This window comes from Mizuhopecten yessoensis, unplaced genomic scaffold (genome assembly GCF_002113885.1).
Source record: "Mizuhopecten yessoensis strain PY_sf001 unplaced genomic scaffold, ASM211388v2 scaffold1511, whole genome shotgun sequence".
In the NCBI taxonomy this organism is placed as follows: Eukaryota; Metazoa; Mollusca; class Bivalvia; order Pectinida; family Pectinidae; genus Mizuhopecten; species Mizuhopecten yessoensis.
This window is the reverse complement of record NW_018404083.1, coordinates 595,387-617,594: the sequence shown is the minus strand read 5'-3', so window position 1 is coordinate 617,594 and position 22,208 is coordinate 595,387. Positions and strand designations below refer to the sequence as shown.

Genomic DNA, 22,208 nt, shown 5'->3' with positions numbered 1-22,208 from the left:
AATTCAATGGCAAAATTCTACAACGGAGCGAAATATTCAAGTCGAATCGTTCTTGTAAGATACATTTCCTGGCAAAAGGGGAAAACAAGACTACGAATATGTTTATGTATTGTGCTCGTTACAGGTGATTTTATTCTATTTTCCAGTCCATAGCAGACTAAAAAGCTGATAGCGTAGACATGTCACGTGAGAATCACATGATAGCATAATCGAAGTAAAAAACAGAGCCGACTGACTGATATGTTTCCGTGAATTCTACACTTATTTCCTGATTAACTAAAGTTTCGGCGAAAACAACACTTCCTTCAAAGCTGTATACACATTAAATATTTTATTTTTAAATCGGTTTTTGAAAAAAACAAAGAATACAAATAAACTTTTCAAAGTGTTTTCATTGTGTTTTTCCCATATTTTTAGGAATGGTTATCTTTGTTTTTTTCTGATTTCATTTCGGCTTTTTGTAACAGGTTATAAATAGGGGTTTACGTTATCATTTCTAGAAAGTGTAAAAACGCTTCCATCAATTTATTGCTACACATGTCTAATATGATAAAACAAACCTGTCTAGATTTACTCAATCACAAGGGCTGTATCAATTTACATTCGTTTCTTGCATAACATAAATGTGTTAAATGCTGAATAAATCTTTTTAGTTTGCACGATGGAACACATTTCGTTTAAACTTACCGGAATATCAATCTCATAAATGTCTAAACTAATATGTAAATTGGTGTAATATAGAACGAACACATTACTGATACACACAATAATAGCATTATTCCCCGTTCGCTTGCGCAGATCTTTGTCACAAATAATGGACCACATTGAACAACGACTGATTGTATAATTCCATGTGTCACCATTCCATCTTTTCCCTTTAAGAAGTTAACTAATATAGACACAAGGGTCGTGTTAACGTAAGCTAATGTTTTTTCCCCACTTCTAATGTGCTATACTGTCGCAGAAGACCTGTTACATTTTACGTACAAAGTGATACCACTCTGGCTGGACTAGACTATATATATTAAATCACCTCATTAATTGACTTTCAGACATTCTCATTAGCACCGGAAGTTTGTTTTTATAATGACGTGGCATCAATTTAATAAAATTGATCATTATTATATAAAATATTTTCCTTAGTTGGGGTGAATGTACTTTCATAATTATGTATCTACGTCAAGCAAAACATATTTGTCTAGGACAAAAACAACAAATTTTATAATTCAATTCTTATATAACAATGTTGGTAAATATTCTGAAGTGTTTAAGTGTTGTTTTCTATATAAAAATATGTGCATTGATTGTTTGTGTACCAATCCGACTGCACCGATATTAATCTAGTTTTTTGCTGGCATGATATAGCTTGTCAATGACAGGTAAGTATATGTCCGGGTAAAGTGAATATTTCATATGCCGCGCAACATTGTTGTGTAAAGTTAGCAGTTATTAAATTGCGCCATTTTGCAGAGTGAGCTCCGGCATATCGCGTTAGATTCCATCACGGATATATTCTGTATTTTGTATTTTCTTCGGAGATCTCATCAAAATATTCATAACTAGTCAAATTATGTGTTCTAAATCACATATAAAGATAAAAAGCTTCAATAGAATGGTAGTAAATGATGGAATCACGTTTAGATAATGTTTCTTTTTTTTCAAATAAGGGACGAGGGGATGAGATTGAGAAGGCTTGGTTAAAAGATAAACATTTAAATATTGCACAGTTCAATACCAAGCATCCCGAAGATTGTATATGGACAATAAATTAACACAGGGTACTTGGTCAATGTCGAGCCCTGTTGTCAAAAGGCTTGGGATTTATGGTCATTAGTTCCCGAAAAAAGTTACAGATCACGGCAGCACAAATAGCAAGGATGAAAAACGTCAATGCTGACACACTGTTGCGGATGGAAAGTTTTTCCTTCAGAATGGTTACTCAACCCGAGGATTAGGGTAAGGATATCCATCAGGTGGGGTACGCGAACGCTAGATATGTGTGCCGCAGTCAATACTCGTTAGCAATCGTTCTTTTTCGTGGAGTCCGCATCCACAGGCTCTAGCAAGGAACGCCCTCTCATTATTGAAATATGACTTGACTTGTTATCAAAGGACTCATAAAATTATAAGACAGTCAGTTATGTATTTATAAAAATGTTCCAAACGACCAACGCAAGATTTTCTAGTTATTTGTGATATTTACTACTATTTATTCTTCTCAGAAACACCAGGTAAATATTCCGTGCATGACGTCACTTCAATGGTAGCGCGACAATACCCTGAGCCAGATGTAGTACTTTTCTCTTGGCGATTATATAACTTTCTATAATTTTTGGTAACAAATACAACATTTATTTTTAAATCTAATATAACGTTTAAAGACTTTAACCTAATATGTGGTAAGATGGACCTGAAAAGTTATAGTGAACTCGACTTCGTCTCGGTCAAGATCATGTTCAGGTTCATATGAACACATATTCACCTCAAGAATAGTCCATAATGATAAGTATCGGTTTTCAAATTGATTGCAAATATGTCGGACTACCAGACAGAGACTAAAAATATTTATACATAACTATTTAATTTCAATATGAGCTACGGGTATGTACTTGGAAGAGAGAAAATAAAACTAGGACTTACATTGAAACATTAAGAAATAAGGAAAGCAGTGTCTCGTTGTAGATGGCCCAGCTTATAAATCGACTCTCGTTGAATTCTGAAGGCGCCTTTCGTACCACAATACACAAGCGTATCCCCCACAGTAGGAATATTAATTCCGCTGCAAAAGATACAAAAAAGAATTAATACTATGAAATCACTAAAGTTTTTATCTTAAATCCGTAGATTACAAGTTTGATATTAAGCAATTCTCCGTTTTAGTGGGTACTCCTAATCCGCGAATTCGTGTACCCACGAAATGGTGTTATGTCGGGAAACCACGAAACTTGGGCTCCACCAAAATATCTGATTTCACAGAACACGTTCACTCTCTTTTATTCATTTTTAGCTCACCTGGCCCGATAACTGACAGTGTAAAAGGATTTTTATGAAGAGCTTATGCCGTACTGCGGCGTCCGTCGTCCGTCCGTCAACTTTTTCTTTTGAACGACTTCTTCTGGAGAACAGGAGGACCTAGGATCTTGCTATTTTTTCAGTAGGTACCTGGGATTGAGTGCTATACATTTTCCTCATTAAAATGACCTTTACCTACTTTAAAGGTCACATGGGTCAAATATGTTAAACACTTCAAACAACAATATCCTGCGAACCGTTCGGACTAGGGTCATGATACATTATGGTGCATTATGTAGTTCAGCAGTGCGAATATTATTATCATTTACAGTAATGAGGTCAAAGGTCAACTTCAAGTGCTAGTCAGGGGTCAAATGTCAGCATGCGTTAAAAGCTTTAAAATTAAATTTCAACGTTCAAACAACAATATCTTAAGAACAGTTAAGAGATGTTAAAATGTTCTAGTTGACAAATTTGGTCTTAAGTCACATTGTACCTATATGTCAGTTGCATGTAACAAACGAAACAGGTGAGCCATACAGGCCCCCTGGGCCTCTTGTTACAAACACTGTCCTTTTTGTTATAAATCTATCCTGTTAATTCGCATTTGAATTATTGTCAAACCGGGAATGTTTAATGCATCGAATATACAATTATTAGAGATAATTCACATCATGGCACAATGGGAATTCGTTAAATTGCCTCGAGCATAGACTGCTAATAATTCCGGTCAATTGGCTATTTGATTGTATAAACTCAAATTACGGGGAGATAAGCTATTAGTAAAATGCAATTAGGAAATTCTTCATAAAACTTGTTGCCAGTCTACCCTTTGAGCGAACAAAACATATGGTCAAATACCAACATGAGTAAAACGTTTCAAAAAGTGGTATATTCTCGCATTTAATATGTTGATGCTTCGACAATGAAATAATAGAAACTCGGTGTATGAATATACACGCGTTGATCACTAAATGCATCATGTTGAAATCCAACAATTGAAGTGTGCTTCAACAAATTCTAAACACCAACAAATTAAATAACAGAACCCTGCATTGCGATGACAACCTCGTTTGACTTTATTATAAAAACATTAATTCGAATTCGCTGCTTCTTGTAAATTTAGATTAACCTTATGTCGCAATTGACAGTAATAAACTTCGACGTTGTGTATCTAATTTAACGACGAATATCAATGATGTAATGATGATAATACTGATAAAAGTATAGTCAACTACTTCAGAAAATTACGTCATTACCTCATTGTCTATTCAAAAGCGCACTCTGATTTACATTCGACAAAATAATTGAAATGTCATGCAAATCATTTAACAACAATACTGCTGATAAAATAAAATAAAATTACTAAATAAAAAGTTAAAAAAAAAGTTAAAAAAAATAAATCAAAAGTGAACTGTTGGTGGAATGAGTCGAACCTAAATAACGTGCCACGCTATTTATAGTGTTAATTTGAACAACACTAATATGTGTTTATAATGTCGTGTATTTATTTTTAAAAAAATACTGCTGATACAGGACAACAGGTCAAATGAACTAAACACTGTCGAGCATATTTCAATCATGGAGCATAATAGCTTCTGACAGCGCTAGTCTGATGGGAATATACGTGTTAGTGTATATTGCACAGCAAATCATATTCATTTAGTTTCGTATAAATATATCAGTTGATAGTATGAGAGCGTTTTTAGGAGGACAGACATCGCTCAATCTCGTTTTCACCTTTTCCACAAAAAAACCCATATCTGATGTTACGATATGGCGTTGTAAAACCTTCAGCTACATGTACATACACTACATGAACAGAATCGAAGTCATCATTTAGACAATGACTTGTAATGTTATTTCTTTAAACGAAAAAGTTAAATACTTTTACGAATTTAGTATAAAAATATAAGTAACTGGTTTTGTATTATGTGTGTCATTCTCCATAAAAATGACAAAAATAACACACGTATATTTTTTTTAATTTTTTTTTCATTTGCTTTAAAACCCTTTCTTTATTGGTTGCCACCTGCACTAGAGCCATGCTCTTGTAATGCGTAGATAGAGGACTAGTCTATATGCAATATGCGTAAGAAGAATATAGCCTGTATAGCGAGGAACACGTTAAAAAAATGTGTTTGGTAAAGCAAAGTTATTTTATTTTACTGCATAAATATACCGAAGCTTTACTGCGGATTCAAGGTAATTGTATTTTTTCTATTATTAAGTAATTTTCTTATGAGTTTTAAATGAGATGATAAATCAAAATAGACCGGAATGCATAAGAGATCTTTTTTTTTTTTTAGGACTGGTCTTATACTTTAAATATATTTTTCTTATTTTTCAAATAATGGAAGAAAAAAAGAAAAAAAATAAGCATAGGAAACGTGACATGACAACATTTGTTTTGTCTCATTGGAAACCAACACAAAGCAAACACTTTTTGATATTGTTAAAGTTTCATTAAGCGGTACATTGACAACTGACAAACCTACTCCAGGTGATTGTGCGGGAAATCATGAACGAAATGAAATACTAGTGTAATACTTGGTCTTATAGATATAGTAGATGTCTTATCGATATTGTAAATGTATTATCAATACCTATAGCTGCCGAATGGTCCCACCAATCTGCCGAACACTGGAACGCCTTCAGGTCATCTACATTACGACCTGAAAGAAGAAAAGATTTATTCATGATACCTTCCCTATTGTTTCGTTGGCCTGAGGTTCACAGTGTTGCATTTTGTTGTAATTGAGTACCAATATTGCCCTTCCATTTTGTTGCCATGGTACTTTTGCTTTTCGCTATCTCTTATTTTGTTGAAGCAACTGTTCCGCAAAAAACATACAAACCACGAACTAAATATAAAATATATCGTTAAGGTAGCATACGTGCTGTAGACCTGCGATAGATCCCGTTAAATTTGAGCGAATTCGCGAAGGTAAATGCATTCTTTTATAAAATTTGTTATTGCATATGATACAAGGCAAAGAAGATATTGAGCAAAATCTTAGTTACTGTAGATTGTAGGATTTTAACCTTCCTCTTACCAAGACATATATCATTGTGTTGTTTAATAATAATGGTGATGTTAAAAACATAGTGACATTCTGCAGCGAGATCCGTCAAAATATTTGACCAAAGGGATCTTCAACGGCATTGATTTCCGATAGAATGATTCGGTTAAGAATGGTTTTCTTTCTCTTACAAAACAGTGCAAAGTTTCTGTGGTGTGATGAAAATAATATGTTTTGGAAAAACCTGCAGAGATGAAACGAAATTGTTGGCAGACAGATAATCTGCCATGTTGACCAACCTTTCAATATACATGTGCAAACAAGTGACGCAACACATCACGCTGAAGTCGGAGGTTTAAAAGGTATAAAACTATTACTGTAATCCGGGAAATTTTCGCTGCAGTTTAATTTTTGCCTTTTCGCCCTCCATGATGAGGGCAAATTTATCGTTACGCCGGATATAAGTAAACAACATAACATACAAAGCAACTGAATGTGAAGGGCGAAACTGCTACACACTGGGAGAAAGTTGATTTTATGGGCGAAGGGCGAAAGTTTTACTGGGCGAAAATTTCCCCGGTATACAGTATGTCAAACTGACCTTCTATCACCCTTGGTGTACCCGCTATGGTCCTGGCAGTGAGATAAGCTGCGCAGATGAAAATGATGATAAGAAGACGTTTGATGAGATCTGCGTCTGAAATTTTCACACGCTGAGCCGACCTCACCCGGAAGACAACGGAAATTCTGTGAAAAACCAATAATAAATAAGATCAGATGATTCATAGAAATCATAAGTTAAATATTGTTACTTTAATTTTGGCGTTCATTAAATATATGTGCTAGATAAAAAAAATCACTGCAAAAAACTGTAATTACGCGTCGGAAACTTTTTTTTTCCGGAATGACATTGGCTTTGTTTTTTTCTCTCTAAAATTGCTCTAACGACTGAGCTATAGAGCCAGCGGAAGTGTTTTGGATCAACTGTGATCCAGTAACATCAATAGCAAAATTTAGGGTAGGTTACTGTATGTACGTAAACCAACAGTGCAGTGGTACAAGAATCCTTAAACAAACTACGTATACAATAATAAACAAAACCAAATATGTTGGGTTTTTTATACTTAGGATACAACATTGGACAATATTTCTGACAAGTGATTTATATGTGATGCTGATATATTAAATTTTCATTCTTGTTAATTATCTGTTATTTATAAAGTATCGCCTCGATGAAGTATTTAAAAAGAGTTCCAAATTATACGGACGCGTGGCAATAATCCCTACCACTATTACATATAGTAACACCACGTTGACCTTTCGTGCTGACCTCAAATAACCATACTGATTGCATGCAAATGACTAACTATGTACATATTTAGGAAGAGTAGTTTGAACTTTAGTTCAAAAAGAATAATGATATTAATAACCCAGGTTATACTTGAAACAATCGTGACGTCAAGGTGAACGTATTGGCCTATTACTTAAAAATGAATGTAATTGCCCGAAATGAATATTCCTGGTAAAGGTTAAAGCGACATGTTATATAGCCTAACTATTGTCAATTAGAAATGCTAACACCGACAATCTAGAATTATATATTCATTTAGGATATATAATTTACTTGGTGTTTTTTTTCTTATAACTACAATGCAAATGCTATTACTGTTTGTCTAGCTTGAAATATCGATAAAACGTGGCCATGCATACGGGTTAATGCACATTCGGGGCATGTAACATTTCAACCTTGACCTAGTGTCATTTATTGTGGCGACCCATTAAACGACCAAGCTGCCAGAAGGAAATGCTTCTGAGCCTTTATATCCGAAAATATATAGACTCAATTTCCGATACATCCATCGAATCATTGTGTTATGCTTTCATTTTGTTTTCTTTCTTCGTGCTAGTTATAGGCTATACTCCCACCATCCTGTGCGACTGTTACAAACTAGTCTCAGAGTACATAAAAGCCTACTTCCTTGTTACGTCGGAGACACATTAGTTCAAGGTAAAAATAATACACTTACCGCCATGTTTTCAAAAGTAGGGCCCCATACGATATTGAAAATCCGATTTCTCTAAACCAAAACTTCAAAATGCAAGTGATGACCGTTGCTTCGAAGTACCCAACGATCAACTGCAAAGAAACGTATAAAACATATCAATATATTGATGTCATGTGACCAACAGAAATACAACGAAATACAAGGTCATGCCTTAATCCTGAAAATGGAATAAAACGAGATACATGCATGTCGATTGACGTACTTGTTGCAACGAGTCAATCTCCGGCTGAAGTAAACATTATAAAATAGCATTGGAGATTCTTGAACGGGCACATGTACCGAAGGCATTCGAATTATCTCCCTTTATTGACTCACTGTAATCAGCTTTCCCTTTGCATATTTAGCAATACAATCATTTTAAAGCAATAGCATTGAGCAAATGTCAAAACATCACTGCAAAGAAAAATAATTTGATGAACATGTATTGATTGATTGCTTATGAATTAAGGTCCTGGCCAGTGCCTAAAACACTTATTATCAAGACGATGGCCACGGATGTTACTACGAGCAAAGGTTATTTCTCACTAAATCTTCTGGTCTTGTTATTAAGAACAAAGAAAGAATACTCAGATGTGCACACACCTAATCCTAGGTCTAATTCAACTCGATAAAACTATGCAAGAATACGAATAAAGGACAAAGATATATGGAGGTAATTGAAAAAGCACAACGATAAATAAGACAAGCCCCCGTATTCATGAAACAGTTCTCGTTCTAATGCATGGATTAGGTGATCACTCCGACTTTCCGGTAACTCGCCTAAATCATGTGTCATGTTTAAACATCAAGTGTAAACATTAAAAATGGTACTGGGTCTGTCCAGTATTCTTTCAAATAATCAACCAAATGTGATCTTTCATTAATGTATACGCGGATAACTACTTTGAGCTTAAACAGAAAATCGAAGTTAAAAGAATATGAAGACGGTTTCATGAATAAGGACCACGGTGTAGTGAAGTTGCAACTCCCGCCAAAATTTAATACAAATAATGTCACGTCCTGAAATTGAAGAACTCGGGTTGTGATGAAGAAACCATAATGTACTGCTAACAAGGAAAATCATACACTTCGACCTTCATACCACAAAAGGAAATATAATCCTTATATATATAAGTAAAGTCTACTTATTTTACAACAATTATGAAACAAGTTATTTCAACTTATATTAATCACTCTTGTTGGCACGATGTTAGCGCAAAGGGGGTCTTAGTGTGAGAGGAAACCGGAGTGCCCGGAGAAAACCTACGTGATCCGGCAGGTGACCCCAACCTTTTCACGTCCGATTGGGGAATCGAACCCTGGCCTTCTTGGTGAAAGGCAAGTGCGCTATCCACTGCACCAACCGACCACCCAAAAATAATCCTTTCCAGTGATATAATGATTGTGACCATATCATTTAACCATAGTCTTCATCAAGCAGCATCTCCTACTTCAGTGCACATACTTATTGGATATATACGCATTACTCATCATGTATATAATACACGTACAATTGAAAGCATGTAATGAATATGACAAACGGACATAACGATGCGACAAATATTTTGCCTGAGGTGATGTCTTTTTGTTCTATTTATTTATGCCGAAGTGCTAATCACTTACAGAAGATAAGATTACTTACCGGACAATACAGGAGGAATGCTCCAACTAGAATAATACGCATCAAGACCGGACTGCATGCTTTCAGGACCTAAAACACACATATCATTACAAACTGTATATATCAGCAAGTTAAGTGGCGACTAATGTGTCCCCTACCCTGCAGTTTGAACGTTTTTCGTGGAGGTTCACGTGCACCCGTTTTACAATTTCAAGGTCCTATTTAGGGTCCTTGGCTTAGGAGACGTTGCATAGAGCAATACAACTATAAAGTATTGAAGTCCATGGGATGTTTGTTTTTAAATGTGTTTTTTTCCTCCGCAGCATTTTTACCTTCAATGTCTCTTAAGCCTACCATTGAAGGTAAGCCTACCAGGAACTTCCCGTTTGGTCCTGAGTTACATTACAGCACCGATGTGACGTATTACTATAAGGTGTTTCAGTGGACCGTTAAGAATGAAATGTCAATGACGTTAGCGAGATATTACACTGGTGTTTAACTATTTCCGTACCGCAAATCCGGTCCGGATTACGTACCGGATGTCCTTACTAGACTCGCCCCCGCGCAAATTTAACAAAATGGCGGATTATTAATGTTCTTTTTAGACGAGTTTTAATCGCTGCAAGAATTGAACAGGTAACCGTGAACAGATATCGTTCTTGTTTCAAGTTGTTGTTTATAGACACACACCTCTTCATTTTCGCAGCATTATGACTAACTGGCAGCCAGTTAGGACTGAGAAATCGACATTTGTTCGGCAACAAACGATACGAAACCTTGTTTTCCAAACAGCGTTGTAGTGGAGGTTCCTAATAGGGATTGATTATTGTTTACGAATATGAAGTCATTTTTTTTTTCTAATTACAAGTAGATTTCATTAGGACTTATTTAAAAAAATTCATATTTACTTTCATAAGTCTAAGACAATATTTGGTGATGAATTTGCGAGTGTTCATATCGAATTAAGTTGCCGCCATATTGTTTATACTGGAATCACCAAACGCAAACAGATTCGAAAACGATGGGTCATAAAACATAAATTGTGTACTGCAGTTATAAAACTATTTCTTTCAACTGATGGGTGCTGATTTTATTACGCTATTGTCGTGTGCGATAACCAGCTAACCACAAGACAAGTTACACCAAAGTCTGTTGTCGTCTGTACACGACAACGGGGACCAGGATGACATATTGTTGTCGTGTGTACACGACAACGGTACGGAAAGAGTTAAACAAATGGAGGGAATGTTTCTATAATATATAATATAATACAATTTTTAATATCAGGGAAAGTTCATCTACACGTGGACACAACTTTAAAATTTACAAATCGCATTCAAGATTAAATGTTAGAGAATTTTCGGTTACACAGAAAACTGTTGATTTATGGTACATCTTCCGTCAAATGTTGTGAATTCAAGCACAGTTAAACAATTTGAATGTAAATGAGATGAACAAGCGCAGAAATACAGTTTTAAAGAAAAAACCATTCCTGAACGTCGCAACTTTTGAAATTTTTTTTTTTTTATTATTATTACTATTATTATTTCAGAGCTGACTGTCCAAGGATTTTAAAAATCCTAATTTTGTCAGAATAAATGTATGTATCTATGTACATGTATCTATAAATACGAAAAACACAGTGCAGTGGGACATTGATTCTTTAGTAACTTTCTAGAAATTATAACGTTAAGTCAACCAGACCTTCGGTATTCTAAAAAAATAAAAAAAAATAAAAACAGTTCCTGAACAAAACTATATAAACATCTCAGTTTTCTGTTTGTGAAATCTTTCAATTCAGAAAACTTGAAATAGACAGTGATTATTTACATATATAGTGTAGATCGTTCATGACATTCCCCGTTTATAGCTTTGTTGTGATATCACTATAACCAACCTCCGCTTAGTTCCTTTTTATAGTGTAAATAGCTATATTTGCATTCCAAAACATGAACACTGGCTCGTTGTTGATTACCTAAGTAAATGTTGGCGATTGCATCAAACCAAATCTGGTGTAGAAATTATTTTTTTAGATTTTCATGATTGTTAAATCTAGCGAAATCAATTTAATGAGATATTTGCATTATCAAAGCTAATGTTTAGTCTCATCTGATTGCGTGATAAAACTGACAAATAATCGGGAACATGCACTTTTGATAATGGAAGTGATTTATACATTATCGGACCATTAAATTCACACCGGTTCAGACGAAAGTCATTCCGTTTTGACAGCTAACGTCGTAATGACTGCAGAAGTACGAAACTAATTTTAAAACAATATCCAATTTGTCTCACAAAACCTGATTACATATCTTTAACAGGTTTTTTCCACGCACTGGACTGCTGGAGAACATCCCTACGCAATTACATTGATTAGGAGGTAAAACGCTATCTGTACTCTTTATGAATTGGTTGGATAATTCACGTGTTTAAAGGCCCTTGATAAACCTACAGATTTGAAGAGACGCACTTGGCCTACTGTATTACACTACATGATCACACGATGTGATTAATAATAGGTTCCTTGCAAAACCGGCGTTCCTGTTTATACATTTTGTGTACTGGAATGACATTAATGCAATCTAAACTAACTAAATGTAACCGCTCTAATAATCAGTTCTTTATATCATCGTTCAGTGTACATTATATGTTTAACAATGTTCTTGCGTTTGGTACTTTGGTACAAGTGTACCTTATTGTGTTAATATGTCATAAAGAATATCATAACATGAAAAATAAAACGAAATGGGAATTTGTTACCCAATATCAATCTTCAGTTGTGAATTCAAAGTCTTCATTCATTTCAGACTGGAAGAACGCTAACAGAGATTTTAATAAGAGATTCTGGAAAACATTTCCTTCATAAAATTATCCTTATATACATAGACACAAAAAGGCATTGGAAATTGTTAATCTAACAAGTTTGAACTATATAGTTAACGAGGTTTACTATTGCAGTTGATAAAAAAAAGAAATATCTGCCAAACATTTCAACCAATTCCCGAAGATGGATTTAGGCAGGAAAATAATTTAAAGAGAGGGTTGCAAAACTGTAAAAAAATTATTCGCTTTCTGGCCCTTGAGCCTGATCACCGTGTGGGAATGTTCGTGTTGGCATAGTTCTATATACCTTAAATCTGTACATTTATATTCCAGTATGGATATTTTTCGCGCTAATTTTCACAGCGCACAAAACGCCAGTATTTCCACATCGCGACAATTTATAGCAGTATGTTGCTTTATTGGTTATTGTACTTTATAGTCTTTTCATTTTTCCCACGCGTTTTTTGTTGACAAATTTATTTTTGAAAGAGTTACTATTTTATATTTGATGACGCACATTCGTTTTAACCGACAGTGTTTTAAATGTCATATCCTAAAAACGTTCCCATCCTCTTAAATTGATTAACTTTTATTTACCATCATTGAAATCTTTTACATCGACTATTCCCTGTCGTCACATTACGAGTCACTACCAATACACTTATTTTGATGTAGAAGAACATTTAGCTCACAAATTGAATCGAATGAGTAATAAAGCACGACACGGGTCAGGCGGCCATCACTGCGCGTGCAGTTGATATAAGAGACTTGGGATTAAGGGAGATAATCAAAAAGTTCTACTTGGCCGTGTGATCGATGAAAAAGAACTTTGATATGACTTTGAAGTCATCCGCGTTGTATGGTTTCCCAAGAGATGGAAAGGGTAGTAATCACACTATGACTCTGTCTGGAGCAGTTTAAGAGGACAATCATTAAATCTAAAAGTGATGCATTAATCAAGACATCTTGTCCATTTGCACATATTTTTATTGATTACAAAGATATATGAAATGAACAGACAAGAAACAACATCTGTATTTTGTCAGAATCTCTATTAGTGGAAGAGCTATTAAAATAACGATTTTTAACATATACATCTAATTATCAGTTCTGTTAATAACTAAAAGAAAATCCATAAAAACATTTACAATAATGCATTGATCAAGACAAATTGTTTTTTTGAACAACATTTTTTTTATTGATGATGAAGATTTATCTAATGGATAAACGAACAGGATGTGTATTTATTCAAAACATCAATATGATTTATAAAATACCAAAAGGATTTTTTTCTATCTCTCTTTTTTAATTAACAAGTTCTTTTTAGTAGCTAAAAGATTGGTATTTCCAACATATTTTTCAGAATATAGTTGATAACACGATTATGCACCCCTGTTAAGATTTGAAGATTGTTGTATTACCATTTAAGTAGTATAACTGATAATACCTGTTAATCTCCTTCCGTCCCATATGTAGGGAACTAAATCATCAAATATAGCTAAGAGCTACGTTACTTTATCCTGATAATGTTAAAAATAATTACGTTTATGATTTGTGACACACATTAAAATTGATTTAGTATTGATAAAGCTTTGCCTGAAGGATTTATTGAAAGTGAATGAGTATAATTCCTTGAACGTCTCACGGATTTGTCTCATTCTTGTCGCTGTTGAATAAACTGATATCGTCTGACATGATCACCCTAGCATCATTGTATAAGCCGCCCGTGATGTCTGCCGAGAAATTGTTCATCGACCTCCGCTATTCTGTCTGATCTTTTGACAAGTACGCATGATATTTACTTATCCATTACGATATCCGAAACCTTACTATGAGTGAGTGTCGGTCAATGATGTGTTTTGTGTTCATTTGCTTCCGATTGCTGCCTCTGGTTTCTGAATTTCCTTTTGTACTGACGGCATAGGATGTTTTTCTTTTCTATTTGACGTATATAGACTCCAGAGACCTTTTATCGTCGTTAATAACAAAATAGTGTTTGGACAAGCATGTATATATATTAATATAACCAAGACTGTCAAAACTTTGCACGAAATATAGTTCTGAGTTTCTTCATTTTTGTACAAGAATTCATATTACAAATGATTTTCGATGATTTTCGAAAGCGTGATCACCATAATCATCCATCATCTGTATTATTAGTTTAAAATTGATAAATAGAACTACATAATTATTACACATTAGGCAATCAAATACAACACTCCACCGTGAGGGATGTCCCACGTGATATCCCGTGCTAGATTTTTCTATCTCGACCTATTTGTTTTGCACCTTTCCTTAACATTTCGCGGGATTTTAACACAGTGATGTATTCATCCGCTCGCAAACGCAAGTGATAAACAAACGCAATACAAATATTCTGTTTTGACGTTTTTATGTTTTGTTCTGAGGTTGTAGATAAAATGTAATCTACATTGTGAAATACGTTTATTTTCTTTTTAAAGATGGACTTTGTTGTTTACGCGCAGGCGTTCAAGCGTACTTTCAGTAGTGAAGAAGCCATGCTTTGTTGAGATACCAGACGGGAGACTTGTAGACTACGGCAAATTGAATAGTTTTCGAACTAAAAGTACAAGGGGAAAAACGGTTTTCTGTTACAGAGCGAGATCAGGTTATCTCGGTCGAGCGCTAAGATTCGTTAACAAAATCATATAAAAACATGGGTCATTATAGAACCCTAACCCGTGACTGAGATAACCCGATCTCGCTCAGTTACAGCTAATTGATTTCATTAATCTCTCTTTCATCCATGTATCTCCTTTTCACGCTTCAGGTCTGTGATATCTACTTACTATGTATAATGTCTATTCAATGTATTTATGTACAGACCATGCCGTTTCACGTTTCATTACCAAAATGATATATTAAATGTACCATAACATTTTTATCACAAAGAGGCGATAACAGTAACACGGAATGTCATATTAATGTATTTTATATGATACAGATATGGGTTGTTCTCGATATATAACCGCCTTATGGGAGCAGCGCCCAGTCCGTGAAAGGTGAAGTGCACTCGGGCCAATGAATTCAGTCCTCAGATTCTTTGACTGTTTTTGTAGATAGATTGCAAGACAGTGTATGCTTATGTCAAAGTATCAGACAGCCATATAAAACATTCTGACCGGTCAGATAAACATAGTGCCATTGAAGATACGGCGGTCATCTTTAAGTGGAGCATATCTTTAAGTCGTTTTTCTTGTTAACATTTCTTGGTTATGCTCAGGGGTCTAACGAATCCGTTAATGTGCTTGGTAATGTGGTATGCGACTATGAATCATTCTCTTTAGTGATTTACTAAAATATTATTCCTAAAGCGCTCAAATTTCCCCGATCACATTTTCCTTGTTCGGAGCCACTCTAAAAACATCTGCAAAAACCACCGTTCCGAATGACGGAAGCAGACGAGAACAATAGTACGTCTAACTGATCATCCGACTATTGTGTGACTGTTTTTTTATTAATTCATATACTTTTTCGGCATAATAAAAAAAAATAAAAATGCCTTTGCAGTAGGGAATCCCAATTTCCTACATTTCAAGCCCTACGGCTTGTCCGGTTAATTTGCATACTTGCCACCTATTAGGTGCGCGACTGACCTTCAAAGGGTCAAAAACACCTAAGCGTGTATGACCGCTGCACCCAGAGGTCACCTATAAAAGGCATGACAACTCGTGCCAGCTCACTTTTATGTCATTCAGTTGCGCGCACAGAATAAGACAGGTTGTTCTGTTTAGCCTTGTAGTTGGGCGATAAAAAATCGACAGTGTCGGGTTTGTAACCAATACACTGTCATTCAGACGTAAATAGAATATGGTAATATTACAGTTCTACAGTAGACTGTATTACAGTACACGAGGCTGTGATGGTTCTTTTGTAATCGGGGCGTAACATATCCACGGTGAAAGGGAAGAAAATGTGGGTTACCTTCGGTAACGACGAAGAGTCGGTCGATGACAATATCTCTTCGGCGGCTTTAGCAGCCCCAACGCAAGCCGGAGGAGCAACACAGGTACGAACTGACGAAATGGTTTCCAGGTTAATGGCGCTAGAGGCTCGTATTGCCTGCCTTTCCCGTGAACGAGGTTCCGGGGATAATTTGGTACAGAACGTACCGGTGGTACCACGTGTTACGATACCAATTTTAGACATGGACCCGATGGGTTCGAGTTTGATATACGGAGATGAGGACTCCGTTTATGACCAATGTGTCCAGGGTACTGTACCCAGCAGCGGGGCAGCGTCCATTGTGGACATGGACGACATATACTCGGATATTTTCCCGGCCACAATGGCCGAGGGAATCTATATGCCCGATGTTTTTGGGGAGCAGAAATATGGACCGGGGGCCCACGAAGGGTTTGCCCGATTAGTTAACACGTCGTACACTACAAATGCGGACGTAGGTAAGATTATAGAGAAATATTTGACATCGCAGAACTGTCTGGGTGTTACTGTACCGCGTTGTAACCCTGAAATGTGGGGAAAAATAGCAAAGCCAATACAGCAGAAAGACGTACAACTGCAGGAGATACAGAAATATCTAAACTCGGGCTTAGTACCGGTATTGAACCTTACAGAGGCGTTAATGGGCTTACCCCAATTTAGAGATACGCTTCGCCCACTTTGTGTGGACGCTTTGGCTTTGGTTGGTAATGCTTTTCAGACCATCTCAGTGAAGAGAAGGTATTTCATGAGACCGGCACTGCCGGCGGCTTATCAAGCCATTTGTGCTAAGGGAATGTCAATTTCAACGCAATTGTTCGGAGACGAGCTGGGGAAAAAAGTTAAAGAATTAAATAAAACGGCGAAGGCGTTTAGCGGAATGAACCAGCATGCACAGAACAGGGGCAGAGGTGCCTGCGGTGGTAACCACCAGAACGGACAGAGGGGCCGTGGACTCGGACGGTCACGTCCTTTTTTACGGCACGGCTACCAGGCCCCGAGGGGCCGAGGGTACGGGTACAAGAAACCCCAATACCAAGCAAGTGGAAACCACCAGCAGAGCGGTCCACGGAAACAGAAGGACTAGATAGCAAGGTACGTGAATCTTTACCTTCAGGTCTGTTGCAATCGAAATTGTCGTATTGGCAGAGTATCACTGATGATAAATGGATACTCGAAACAGTCCAAGGGCTGAAACTAGAGTTTGAGGAAATTCCAGTACAGACATGGAATCCAATTCCCATAGCTTTTGATGACAATGAGATGGAATTGATAGATTATGAAGTAGAGGAGCTATTGAGAAAAGGGGCAGTGATAGTCAGGGCCTTGCAAAAGATAAAAGAAGACAAGGTGAGTCTAGCGATGATTGTAGTTCCTTTGTGGCGAAACCAGGTATGGCTACCTACGCTATTAGACGTTGTTGTGGTTGCGCCAGCTCAGTTGCCCAGGTGGTGGGGACTTCTTCTATCCCCGCAGGGCGAACCACATCCTCTAGCAAAGAGTTTGAGTGTGATCGCTTGTTGCGTATCAAGAGATCCTTGCAAAGGACAGGCCTATCGAGACAAGCTGCCATGCTGGTCTTCTCATCATGGAAGAGATCAACAACTAAGCAATATGACTTGGCCTGGAGAAACTGGGTGTCTTGGTGTGGTGAGAGACAGGTCGGTGCCAATTGTCCCACTGTCTCGCAGGTAATAGCGTATTTGACACATTTGTTTAACGCTGGTAAGTCTTATAGCGCCATAAACACACATAAATCTATGTTGGTACAGACCACACCTCTGTTGGGTAATACTTGGCTGATTGGGAATTTGGTTATTTCAAGATTCATTAAAGGGGCTTTTCACGCAAAACCCTCTAAACCTAGGTACTCCACGACATGGGATGTTTCTATTTTGTTATGAAGTATTTGGAAACTTTGTTCCCGCATGCGAATCTAGAGTTAGCAATATTGACCAAATAATTGACTTGTTTGATAGCGTTGGTATCGGCACAGAGGGCCCAGACATTTGTTAATCTGGATGTACAATACATGCAGGATTTGGGTGACTCGATAGTCTTTACCATCCCTGAGTTAATGAAAACATCTAAACGTTCGGATCCTTTTTATAAGGTAAAATTGATGAAATATTCCAATCCGAAACTTTGTGTTATAAAATTGCTAAGGGAATATCTTAAAAGAACAGTTTCTATACGCAAGTCTCAAAAACTGTTAGTCTCTTTCAAACAGGGGACACCGGTATCCACTTCCACGTTGGCGAGGTGGATTCGCTGTGCCGTGACAGAGGCAGGAGTGAATGAGGGATTCAAGCCACATTCAGTGAGGGGAGCAGCGTCATATGCTGCTTTTTCGGCTGGAACTTCGCCGAAGGCGATTTTGGAAACCGCATCATGGATATCGGCTCAGATATTCCGGAGGTTTTACCTACGGGATGTGGAACCTACAGCAGAAACTTCGTTTGCTGAGGGTGTGTTGCAGCAAACGGGAACCCTATGAACTTTGGGGGTGCCTTATGAACTTTTGAATTCACTTGTAAATTTTACATGATTAAAATAATTGAACTTAGCTTTTTATCTTGGGTTCTCTATTAGTATTAGTGTCACATTTACTGATGTTTGTTGTCAAACACTTTGAAAAATGTTGGAGAATCTCTCCCCCTCCCCCCCCCCCCTCCAAGCTTGCGATGGATGAGAGGGATTCTCCGTAATGAATGAAAGCCCGAAGGCTGGACGGTTAAGTTACCCTCCACAACCTATCGGGTTTTGCCACCCTTTAGTCCGGTCAGTTTGCCAACAAAGGATTATCTTTGAATGAGTGAGCTGGCACGAGTTGTCATGCCTTTTATAGGTGACCTCTGGGTGCAGGGGTCATGAACGCTTAGGGTGTTTTTGACCCTTTGAAGGTCAGTCGCACACCTAATACGGAGAATACCTCTCATCCATCGCAAGCTTGGGATGAGGGGGGGGGGGGGATTCTTTGTTTTTCCCTTGTGAACCATTATTTACCTCGGAGAACCAAAGAATCGTGATTCCAAACAATTGAGCAAGAGGCATCACACCTTAGTTGTGAATAGTTTATATGAGTGTTTTCAAGAGTCTAGAATGAACTGTAGTGAATAATTTGTTTGGATTACGGGACCAATCAAGGAACACACTAGATTTATGAAATGCCATAGCTACATAATGTAGTACACAAGAACGTATTACTCCAGTCACAACAAGCTTGACATAATTAAAGACTAGTAACTGAGTTCTCTGGTGACCTGCACATTCTCCTTGGTTTAAGGGAGGCATTTTGACAGGTCAACGTGTGGTACCGGAAGCTTTTAATTTTCTGGATGATCTAATTTCGCCCTTATTTAGTTTGGGATTATGGTTCCATTTTTTTGTAGGTACATTTCCTAACTCTTGTTCTTTCGTCTTTTGTATCGATTTTTGAGTTAAAAGTCAGTGACGGCAAGTCTAACGTATAGGGTTTTTTTCTCGTTTTTATTTCTTCGAAGATTTTTTCTCGAACTATCTAGTTACAATGCAATTTTGATCAACTGGTTATTTGGTACCTTTCAAATTCACATGGTGTCATTCGATAATATATTATCATTATTGTTGAACGTTGTTGTTCTTTATGCCAACAATAATAACATAAGGATATCATTCAATTATAGCCTTTGGCTGAGGTCGATACCTGCGTCCTCGGTCAATGTATCTTTTCTCGGGTCGATAAATCCAGGTATCGACCGAAGTTAAAGGCTAGAATTGTTTTTTTTTTTTCAAAACAGTAATGTAAGCAATCTGAAAAAATATCACAACCACAGAGCTACGGTTCGTTTATTTGGAGATAGGTCGTAATGCTATTTTTAGAATCACCCAGTCCTTTAACAAAAATATCGCGCTCAAGGTCAATATCGGATTTATCGGCGAACACGTGATGCACTTCTAACCAATCACGTATACGGGAATAAAATGAACAAATAATAAAGTATAACAACTGTTTTCTATCGCTCTTATTCCTATTAAATTTGTTTTATTTTGAATTTTGTATTTAAAATACCACGCATTCAATAATATCGATGATTGAAGACAAGTTTACAATGATCTTTGAAATAAAATATTATTAAATTAAGATTAACATGCCTAAAGTCAAGTATGCACTATTAACATACTCTGTAGTAATGTTTGTAGTAACAGAAATAAAACCTTTCTTAAAATCAGTATTGCGATTGTAAAGGCCGACTATGCAATAACAAATTAATAATATACTTTTAAAATGTGCATAGCCAAACGGTGTCTGATCCGTAAAGCAAAATAATAATCATGGGCGGCAAACGCGACTTCAGATATTCAATTACTAATTCAATAACACATTGTAATTTCCACATGCATAACGTTGTCAACGTGAAGTTGTTCGAGGTGAAACTCTAAAACAAATCGTGAAAGAAAAATGTCTGCCAAGTTTGAATTTGTATAGATGAATCAGTTTGGGCGCCAGTTCAATTGCGATCTTTTGATTTCTCGTCATTTATTGAAATCATAGGGTTTCTTAATTAGTTGTACATGTAAATTCGTCAGCATGCACATATCAAGCAATAGTGATTATATAATTATGTTTTTTTTCTTCCCATATTTTTAAAAATATAACAACATATAATTCGACAGAGTTTTCGGTGTTTTAGATCCGAAATTAACGTTTTTCTATTGTCGTTGAAACAAATAACATGTCTTGATAAAACAGATGCATGTGACATGGGTGCGTCATACCTTTTAGAGGTGTTGTCAGCCAAGAAATTACAATTGCTCTGCAATATTGCATCTGGCGCCATAACTCAAGTCTTATTAACCAACATGGCTGATATCTTTACGAATGTCAGTTCTCTGCATCCTCTGAACGAATTTGACACGTCTACATAATTCAGTGGAAGTGATAAACGAAATAACACGGATTTCTATACATGTGTACCATTAACCTACGGCTTCTTTTTTTAACAACTACCAGAAATTGGTTTGAATGGAAAGATTGGAAATCGACCCCAGTGTGGGGACAAACTTTTTCTCATTTATCTATTTCTTGATTCTAAACTAAAACAGGACGCCAAAATGCACTTTTTGCAACGAAATAGGCGGTAAAGACTAAAAGTGTTTACAAGTTGCAATTTATCAACATGCCACAAAAGTTGGGGAAGCTTTAACAATTACATTATATTTTCAAAGTTGAGTTTTCGTGTGGGTGTATGGAGAATAGGAGCGTAGAAATGAGAATACTAAAATTGATCTACAATTCACTTACCTTGACGTGGCGGTAATGCACTGTAAACCAAATAAGGAGTGGAATACAGCACATGATAAGTCCTGATGCACCTAGAACTACGCTACGCTGCAACCAGTTAAGGGTGAGGATGCAGGGGGAAGGATCTTCACACGCATCACATCCGGCTGCGCACGGCAGACACTCGAAGGAAATATCATACACGTTTTCTTCTCTCTTGAATACAAACAATGGCAAGCTATTTTAATGGCGGTCAATTCACGATAATCCATGGAACATTTTAATTGCTTCGATTTTAATGTCTTATTAACAGCTATGGTCTTTTAAGGACGTTGCATGTTTTATAATTGACCTCAAATACTTTTAATAATCTATCTACATTGTACTCTTTTTATGCAGTCTTAATTTCAAGTAACTTATATGCACTAATCTCTTAAAAAAAAAAAAAAGTGCAAATT

General features: G+C 36.5%; 1 protein-coding gene across 1 annotated transcript in view; it reads right to left on the bottom strand.

Annotated features, from left to right (window-relative positions):
• LOC110463414 (probable G-protein coupled receptor 158) overlaps nucleotides 1–22,208 on the bottom strand; it is a 122,540-nt gene that overhangs the window by 10,276 nt on the left and 90,056 nt on the right. The window contains exons 5-10 of the mRNA XM_021517998.1: nucleotides 21,772–21,966; nucleotides 9,723–9,791; nucleotides 8,063–8,172; nucleotides 6,637–6,782; nucleotides 5,619–5,687; nucleotides 2,641–2,779 (exon numbers count right to left, since the gene is read on the bottom strand). Of these exons, the coding sequence (XP_021373673.1) occupies nucleotides 2,641–2,779; nucleotides 5,619–5,687; nucleotides 6,637–6,782; nucleotides 8,063–8,172; nucleotides 9,723–9,791; nucleotides 21,772–21,966 (728 nt within the window). The remainder of the gene's footprint in view (nucleotides 1–2,640; nucleotides 2,780–5,618; nucleotides 5,688–6,636; nucleotides 6,783–8,062; nucleotides 8,173–9,722; nucleotides 9,792–21,771; nucleotides 21,967–22,208) is intronic.